The sequence below is a fragment of the Acanthopagrus latus genome, chromosome 10 (genome assembly GCF_904848185.1).
Source record: "Acanthopagrus latus isolate v.2019 chromosome 10, fAcaLat1.1, whole genome shotgun sequence".
Taxonomy (NCBI): Eukaryota; Metazoa; Chordata; class Actinopteri; order Spariformes; family Sparidae; genus Acanthopagrus; species Acanthopagrus latus.
Genome location: NC_051048.1, coordinates 20,285,743 through 20,295,588, shown reverse-complemented (window position 1 = coordinate 20,295,588; position 9,846 = coordinate 20,285,743). Strand labels below are relative to the sequence as shown.

General features: G+C 40.4%; 1 protein-coding gene across 4 annotated transcripts in view; it reads left to right on the top strand.

The window, feature by feature from the left end:
* The first annotated feature begins 2,532 nt into the window (after positions 1 to 2,532).
* kcnip4 (Kv channel interacting protein 4) overlaps positions 2,533 to 9,846 on the top strand; it is a 128,855-nt gene continuing 121,541 nt past the window's right edge. The window contains exon 1 of one of the 4 annotated variants that reach the window (XM_037112040.1): positions 2,533 to 2,855. In XM_037112040.1, coding sequence (XP_036967935.1) covers positions 2,795 to 2,855 — 61 coding nt within the window. In that variant the 5' untranslated portion in view covers positions 2,533 to 2,794. Of the gene's footprint in view, positions 2,880 to 9,846 lie in introns of all 4 variants that reach the window. The other 3 variants (XM_037112045.1, XM_037112041.1, XM_037112047.1) reach the window with 3 other exon arrangements.

Genomic DNA, 9,846 nt, shown 5'->3' with positions numbered 1-9,846 from the left:
TTCATAAGACAGCAAAATCGGCTGTGATTCCCACATCATAATTGACTCTTCTATTGGTGAGCGCCTACAGAATTCAGTCCAAAGCAGCTTAATGCAGTTGTTAGGTTCATTTTTTAACTGTATGTGTGGATGAATGGAGGATCAGCACAGTCTCCTCATTAAGCACAGTGCAGACTCCTTGTACAAACCAAAATATATCTTGATTAAACTTCAGGCACCATCAGAGAGGAGGACAGGAATAGATGCTCATTCGGTGATCTCTCGGGTAAAGGAGTGGGGGGATCATTAGAGCAGAATGGTGTGTGTTGAAATAGTTCTTCCAGATTAGGACTTGAAGAAACCTGGACTTCAGCTGATTAAATGTTCAAATAATACGTTGTCTGTAATGTTAAAGTCAAAGTTCTCCGTGGAAGCACATTGACATTTCCCACAAGTTCTTCTGTTAATTATTGGGGAGCAAATAGGTCCAGTTACTCTCCGATTCCACTTTCCGTCTCTTTTTTTTTCCCTCCCACAGTTGCAGACACACACACACACACACACACACTTTGCTATATAATGATCACATCAAGCCATCTGCAGAGCTCGCATCCCCATGTGTTGGCAGACCTGTGCTCTCATTAATGCCCTCACATTGCCATCCATCTACCTGTGCCAGTCTGTCTGAGCAGATTTTGGCTTCATCTTTCTGTCCAGGTGCTCTGTTATTTATAGCCACCTCGAAAACCGATATCAGTCATTGTTCACGGTGACAGATGCAGACAGGAGCCCTCTCTCACACACACACCTCAAACTGAAGGTTGTGTATGGGAATGTGTTTCTGCACGGAAGAGGCTTTAAACATGTGGACGAAATATTGAATAAATCAAGACTTTGAATTGTGTTAAAGACTTTTTTTCATATTTTGTTGCCAAAGTGAGCTTTTAACCTTAACAAAAGCTTAATAACGTTTAAGTGTTTTAGCTGCGACTACAACAGACGTAAAGTAAATTCATTGTAGACTTTAAGCAAAAGTTTCATATTTTTGGAAAATACACAAATGTAGCTTCAGAACACTGATATCTCTCTCAGATAGTTCGCTTAGTGTAGCATAGATTTCAAATTGCGAGCAAATAAACCCCATTTAGGCTAATTGTACTCTCCCCTTTTGTATGGAATTAAAAAAAAGATTAAAATTGTTGGTTTCAGAGTTTTAAAGGTTGCTGGTAATCAAACCAGCTGCTGGCTGTAGCTTAATACAGACAACGTGAGAGCAGCATTGACTTTCTCTACTACCTTTACTAACACTTGAGCACTGAGTCCATATTTTCCTTCTAATCAGCTGCATATGATTCCTGTATATGCCAAAAATAAAAAAAAGTCTAAAAATATTCATTACTCCGCAGTTCAAAGTGGGCACTTGCTCTCGCACACATCAGAACAGTTTAAGGGAGGAGGTGTTTTTGAGATGTGTCAGCAGTTTCCTGTAATACCAGCTGAGTAAATGGCCTCGCTGTTTCATGATTTGTCTCAATCTGTCTGCTGTTGAGCGGAGCTGAGAGTGTGTTTTACGTCAGACTCCGTCCTTTGTGGTATTCTTGGGAGCCGGTTAAACAGTCCTTTGCAACCCCTCCTTCATGAAACAGATGTGCTATGTTGTTAAAAATGGACCGATCTTGAGAAAACGTCTGATTTATTCTGGGTTTATCTTTCCAGCCTGGACTTTAGTGAGCTTGTTTCAATACGAGTGGAAAACCTCCACTTACAGACACACTGTTCTGACTAACAGCTGATATATTGTTTATATTGCATTTTGTTTACATGCAGATAGAAGAAGTATAGAGAGGGAGACTGTGTGTTGGGAGTGTGTATGTACTCTACTGTAAGCATTTGTGTGCTCTCACATTTTATCAGCTGCGTCCCAAAGTGTTTCGACTAACTGCAGAATTATGTAACTGTCTGAACTGTCTGTGGCGAGGAGGGAAAGCAGAGAGATTCATGATGAAAACACAGTTAAAGACCCGTGGTGGTCCCTGAACCACACTTTGGGATCCACTACTTCAAAGTTTAATGCAGCCTATGGCGTGCCAAACAAACCACACTAATATATACACCATGAAGTGAGTTTATGCCAGCAGACGGAAATGCTACGCTGCCAGACTGGAATTACTCGAGTGTGGTTGTACTCTACTAAAGGACGATGATTTGACCATCTGGTATAAAATATGCAAAGACGTGCAATCTTTAATTGATCAATTTTTGTTTAAAACACAAAAAGAATTATTGAAATTATTTGCAGAATTTGCGGAATCAAGTCGATGTACTTCTCCTGAAGTTAGCATGCTAATCATTTAGCGGTGGAAACACCAAGTTCCCAGTCCAGACTGCTAACTTAACAGCTAACTGAGCTAACTAGCTGAGGCCAGGTAGGTTTGGCAGCAGTTAGCGGTCAATTCAACAGGTGGCCAAATCTTACATACTGCACCTTTAAAATCCTGTTTTCTTAATACAAGAAAATAATTTTTCAGTCATGTAAAAATCGTTTAATTGACCAGCCCTTGCAGCCATGCACAGAACCAAAGGCATTTTTCTAACCTCCACACACTGGCAGCACACAGGCACCATCACCACCACCTCTGCGCGCTCCCGCCACCAGCAGCGTGCACGCGCAGCCTCCCAGCGCTCCTCTCTCACTGCGAAACTTGGGAGTTGGACGAGCAGCAACTAGTACGAGTGAGCGCCGCCCGAAACGAGCCTCTTCTCACCGAGAAAAAGTCGATACACGGACAAAGAAAGAAGAGAAAAGAAAGAAACTATGGATGCAAAGAGAGTGGAGACCATCTCTGCCCGGGTGGACGCCGCTGTCTCGTCACCTGGTAGGACTGTGGCCGCATGCTTCGGCGAGTTCATCGGATAATTTGTCTTGTCTGTTCGGCCATGCATGGAGAAAAAAAAAACATCATGCAAAACTCCCAGCACAATCATGACAATTTAATGTTGCCTTGCTCATGGGTGAAACACTGAAGCCCTAATACAACAAACAACTCACGTTGTGTGTCATTAAAGGACCACACCTTGATTCGGCTTGTAATTGATGCAACTAGAAACACTTTTTTGATAGAATAACAAACTTTTTAAGCGTTAATGCTAACGCTAGCCTGTTTCACATGTTACAGATAATGATTAACAGGTGATTGGCATTACCGCTGATCCACCTCGATATTATCATATTTATAGTAGGTGCTATGTGTAGGCTAACACTGTTGAAAGGCAACATTAAATTGATACATATTTTAATGGGGTTTGGTGTGTTTTTTTCCCCTCATGCTTAATTTTAGCTCGCATGCTTCTTCAGCGTATATTTTAAGGTTTTCTTGTTCCGTGTACTGATGTGTGGACTTTTGCCTTCTCTTGAAAGTAATACATGGTTGGTTGGTGGTCTTGTCAGAAATTCAACTGGGCAGCAGCCATTTTTGCTCAATTTTGCCGTTTCTGCCCAAATTCTATATAAAAAAAAAGAGTTTGTGTTGGTGGGGTTCAGAAATCCCTGTTGCAATGAAGAGAGTTATTATTTTTAATCTTCGTTTTGGAACACTTTTGAACCCCCTTGTGAGAATTGAATGTCAGTATATGGGCACAGGGGCATCGGTAAAAGCCATAATGCAGTGGTGTCAAACTGATCCAGTAAAGGGCCATGTGGCTGCAGGTTTTCATTCCAACCAAGCAAGAACACACCTGATTTGGATCAGCCAACCAATCAGCCAACCAAGCAAGAACACACCTGATTTGGATCAGCATAATGGATTCAGTAGCACAGATCCTCTCCTGGGTTGCCCCCCCACACACACACACACATTACCTGGCCAGCATCCAGAATAATGATCACTCAGTTATAGTCCATAGGTTTCCCCTCAGGCTCCTCACTGCCTCTCTCGGAGCCAGGACAGCAGTTAACTGCTCATCATTCCTGACTCAGGTTAATGTTTGTTTGCACACCCAGTTGACTTCTTCTAATTATCCTTTGTTAAGAGTGTGAGTCATTCCTTCAAGGTTTGAGCTGTCTAGAGGTATTCCTCTCGAACTTCATACTCCCTCTGCAAATGTTTTATTCAGTTTAGTCTCCGACATTATGATTTCCCATCAATAGCCCTGAATTTTACCCACAGCCTGAAAAATGGGAAACAATGTTGTCTGCACCTGCTGAAATAACTGCTATTAAACAGTAAAACTCATGCCAACTAATGAGGATATGCAGAGTTTGGTAAATGGCTCTAAAAGGGGCAGAATCAAGATCATGGATATGGACGCAGAGAGCAAAATGTAACCTAGTTGTGGTGAGGACACCTGACTAACTCTTTAATTTCTTAGCTGTAGGATACTGCAGTCTTAGACTGTGTTATATTATTTAAGGATATCGATTGCTCTTCTCTGCCCAAAAGAAGCTTAATTTTTAAAACAGGGATGACTTGTAACTTGAATTTTGAATTTAGATTTGGGGGTTTAACCAGTTTGCTTTTTGGCAGTAATAATTGTGGTTTCCTTGCCTCCACTCCTGACCAAGTTTCTTATCAGTCAGACAGCTTGAATATCAGTTACAGTCTGTCAACGCACACCATTTGTTTCTACTGTAGCTTATATTCTTGAAGAGAGAAACCATATTATTATTATATGCATTTTTCTCAACTCTCCATCCTTTCCTCCCTCTCTGAAGCCCCCACCAGTTTGTCCCCAGTGGGATGCCGCATCATGGTTTCCCCAGGGGACAAATCTTGAAACGTAACGATCGCCCACAAAAATGCTACAGCCACCCAGCCATGAGCTGATCCTCCCAAGAGCTGGCTTCTTTGGTGCAGTGATTCTTTGCATCAGTGCCTTGGAGCTCTCTCAGATCACCATTGCAACTTCAGTCGGCGCCTGCCAGAGGCTCCCCTAGACATTTCTCTCTTTTAGTACCGTATCCCTGAGTTTCACAAAGGCGATGTGTAAGACGCAGCCCCGTAAGGTTTACTGTTCCGATTGAGCTACTTTCAGCACCACGGCCAGCTCCGTCTTTCGCACTGAAGCGGTTGAGTACAAGCTGCGTCCATTGTGAGTCTCTGGTGATGGATGTCCTCTTTTCCTTTGTGTCAGGATGAATTATCATAGCTGATTATGACTCAGATTGTATATCCAGGGCCCTCGAACAGCGCCGAACAACATTATGCAATAAAACATAAACAGTAAGAATGTTACCATGAGGCATTACCTCGTAGCTGTTGAGTCAATGCTTCATTTACTCTGATTTGCATTTAATTACTCCGGCTTATGCTTAGCCTGCTACATGCATAATATTTTCCAACAGAACTAGTTAATCAACTCCAAACTTTGCAGACAGATATTATAATGTTAATACTCAAGTGAGAAGTGTAAGTAGAACTACCACCATTAGTTTATGCCTATAATTTTGATAATTGATTAATGTTTTTGGTAATTTTTCAAGCAAAAATATGCTGGTTCTAGCCTCCTAAATGTAAAGATTCACTGCTTTTTGTCATTAATAGTAGTTAATAAAGATTCTTAGGGGTTTTGACCTGTTGGCTGGCCAAAGAAGTACTTTGAATGTCACATTGGGTTCTGGGAAATTGGAGCATTTTCAGTATCTTAAACATTTTATAGACCTGTTGATTAACGTGAAAGAAAATCATTTGATGAAACCTGCAGTGCAAACGTGAGGTGGAGAGTTAGAGGTCTAGAAGGTCAGTCACAATTCAGATCTGCATATTACTTCTACACCACACTCAGAACAAACAGACCTTCACAAAATAATCAATATTTAGGACATCAGCACTGAGTCAGGATTTTAGTGTATGGGCCAGTATGTGCTTTGGCTTCAACACAACCAAAGTGCAGCAAACAATTCGCAGCATTTATCAGTGTTATCACTCGTTCATTGAGATGTCAGCAGAAAGTATACAGCAGGGCTGTGCAAACTTTTTCCGTTGGAAGGCCAAAACTGAAACTTAATCATGAGCCGGGGCCAAAAGCAAACATTTATTGTATTGAATTATACTGTTAAGTTGCAGATGAACATTTTCTCAAAGAATCCTATGTATTTGAAGAGCATCTTTTCCTCAGATAAAAGAAAACAGCGATTTATCATTTTTAAAAGTAAATTCACTTTTCTTCTCCTCTAGAGGCATCATGCAGGCCAAATCCAACGATATCATTGTCACCTCTCGTCATGGACTCCACTTCGGGCAGCCCCGCTTACAGTGTTTGCACAAAAACAGCCACTTTCTTTATTGAATGTTGGTGTGGTGACATGATTGTGCGCAGAAGCGAGAAAAATATAGTTAAACATTTATCCTTCTAGAATACAGAAGATGGTTATTTGCATGTGGGTTGTTTAGGTTGAGAATGTCCTTGAGGCTGTTGTACTAATAGCCATGTATCTGGTTTGTACAGGACAATGAATGAACCATACTTCCCCTAAATGTCAGCTGTGAAATATTATAGCTTCAGGAAGTGACCACATTGCGGTGTGTGCGTGTGTGCTTCTTTGTGTGTGTTTTCTGAACATCTGTCAGCCATGTGTCCTGTGATCAGAGTGACTCTACAATGTGAAAACTGCTCCAAATCTGTCAAACAGCAGAACGGTGTGTTCTAGCTTTTTCAGAGGGAGGTTTTGACAGCATGCAGCCACAGGATCACCATCCCGAACGCTTCTTTGTCTTTGTCACAGCAAAAGATGCGCTGTTTGATTTGGCATCAGAATAAATTAAAGAGTGGCGGATGTAAAGCAAATATAATTCTAAGTAACCCATTTAAAGGAAACTTAAGGACACTCAGAATTTATCCCAGTGTCGTTGTAAAGGACTGATATTTTTAGCATTCAGCAGCCTTTTAAAAGACTAATTTTGGCAGCATGATCAGTTTTTTTTAAAAATCATGGATGTTATTTAATCGTGTCTTTGTCCAGTCTTTTTTTCTGCTCTTTGCAGGATCTTTTAAGGACAATGATATCAGTAAGAATCAGTAAGAGATTTTTGGGACCTGCCTACTTTTATATTCACTTCACTCTATAGATAGATTCAAAATTGGAGAGTTTGACTTATTAACAGTCAAATCTGGCAAACTGGATTGTCTTAGCAGCGTACCAACGTCTGTGAAGTCAAGTGTGTTCCAGAGCATCAAGATGGGTCTGTAGGATTGGTGGATTTTTTAAATTTTTTTTTTGTGACCACCTGTGTGCTTCCTGTCTACCTGTCGATGCAAAGCCGATGGTCAAATCATAGATTAATTGTACCGTGAACTTCCCTGCTTGTCCCCCCTCTAGCAGCTTTTGTTTGCTTTGGATCCAGGCTTTGTTTTTCCCATTTCGAGAGGCTGGGTGGGGGAGCATCTGCTTGCATGGACCATCTGCCTTGGGACTCAGGCCAGAGAAGAATGAGGGAAGGAGACAGGGAGGGAAGAAAAGTAGGGTGAGGTGAGGATGCAGGGCACAGCGAGGGAGAGGCGGAGGAAACGGTGATGGATGAAGTGAGGGTGACCGATTGGGATGTAGAAGGAGGGTCAAAACACTGTTGCTGCGGCTATAACTATGGGGACAGTGGAACATAAGGTGCCTGTTTGTGATTGCTGAAGTCGTCTTTCATGTTCAGATTTCCACCCGCGGGCTTGTTTATGCCACAGCTTCACTCCATTTGACTTCCTTGGATAGAGTGCCAAACAGCCAGTGCCAACTGGGTGGCGACGCTTGGCCTCAGCTTGCAAACGTGTCTTTCCTTGTTTGTGCCAAGGTCATATTGAGGATAAACTGCATTCCCTAGTGCCCAGAAAATAACAGAAGACAAGAGGAACTTTGGTCATGACCAGATATTCAGAAAGTCATGCTTCTGTGAAGTGCTACGTACTGCGTCTGAAGAGCGGCGTTTTTATGGCTTTTTTATCACACATCATTACATGTTTCATGGCTGAAGTTCCCTGTAACTTTGTGCTAACTATGCCTCATTAAGATTTAATTTGTTATTTTATGTGTCGTTATTGATATTTAATGATGCGCTTTGTTGTCATTCTGACACTGAAGAAGTTTCAGTGAATAAAAGGTTTGGGTGGCAGGATTTGTTTGTTGCTTTATATGCTAATATGTTTTAATATAGATGTTTTAAAAGACAAAATGTGAATAGACTGGAAGGAGAATTGAGGATCTATAAAAATAAAGTCAATCTATTTTAAGGTTAAGTAAGCTTTCAATACTTTTTTTTATTGGATTTTTGTAAGAGCAGACAACTGTCAACAGAGCATTTATAAAAAGGATAAAAGGTGTGTATATATATATGTGTATATATATATATATATATATATATATATATATATATATATATATATATATATATATATATATATATATATATATATATATATATATATATATATATATATATATATATATATATATATATATATCTCCTTTTATACAAAGACAGTATGCGGATAAAAATTCACATATTGCTTTACACCAAAAGACAGAGACGACTGAAATGACACAAGTATGAGCAAAAAAACCCACCAGTCAGCTAACAGTAAACCAGGTCCATAACAGTCAAGACAGCAGAACAGTATTTACATTTAGCAGACGCTTTTGTCAAAAAGTTGCTTTAAGAAATGAGTGGTTTATCTCTTCATACATTTGGAAGAACAGACACAGTATTTTCTCAAATTTATCGGAGATGCCTCTTCAGCCTTTAAGATTTTATCACACCTTTTAGCATCAACAGTTGATGTGCTCTGTATTTGTTATTTTACACACTGATGAAGGTCCAAGTTCTGATATTTTACATGATTTGTTCATGTTGTTGATGACCTCTTCTGTAACCTTGTAGCATTGTGGCCTGCTTCTGTCTCACAGAAAGTTGCTGGTTTGATCTTTCCCGACCTTTTCTTGCCTGTGACCCTTTAATGTAAAGTCCACGTGATCATCCTGCCTGTCTGTTAGAGGTTCAGGTAGTTCTTGTCATTTTATCTTCTCAGAATATTTTTGTTAAAGGTCTTAAGAGGTAGTGATTTGTGGTATTTTCAGAAAAAATATTGTCTGTAGTAGAATCTTGGTTTATTTAGAGTAGTGTTAACTTTCATGGTGTTTTCTTGTCTGTGTGTTTATCGTTGGATTCCCATGATGAGCTGGCAACCTGTCAAAGATGTAACCTGCCCTCTATGTTTCAAGTGCATGTTGGGTAAGACTCCAGCTCCTTATGAATCCATAGGATAGTTAGCAATTGAAAATGAATGTTAGTAATTTTGCTGTCCTAGCTTTCCTATCCTATCCTAGCTCCAAAGTGTAATTTTTACATTAAGACGGTTTAAATAGTTTTGTTCTCTATAGTTTTACCACTATGCTCTGCTCTGCTAGAAACATGTCATTCAGATCCTGTTTAAAGTTTACCTCCTTTTTTCCCCCCCAACATCTTTTTCAGTTTTGGTTTCTTTGAGATAAGATCTCCTGTCACTTAAAGTCTTACCTGTTATAATTTGTTTTTATCACTCTGTCTGCCTGGATTATTATCAGTCTGCAAACAAACACAGTGAATTACTACGTGCTTTTGATTCCGCTTTCACTCGCCCACACTTACCCTCCGTTGTGCCCCATAAAAGGAATAATGGAGCTAACATTAAAGAATGAGCCATATGTCTAGTCGGATGGGTTTATCTGAGCAGTCAGAAATGGTGTCATCGCTGAAGATCATACAGGCCATATGTGGAGGCAGGCCTGGCACTAGTGGCCAACTGGAGGGTCCGTCTGTCTTTCTTCTTGTCCCAATGGGGGGGCTTAAAAGCCTATTTTGGACTTTAGTCCCTCCAAAAGTCCATGTCCTGCAGGGCACAGCCAGC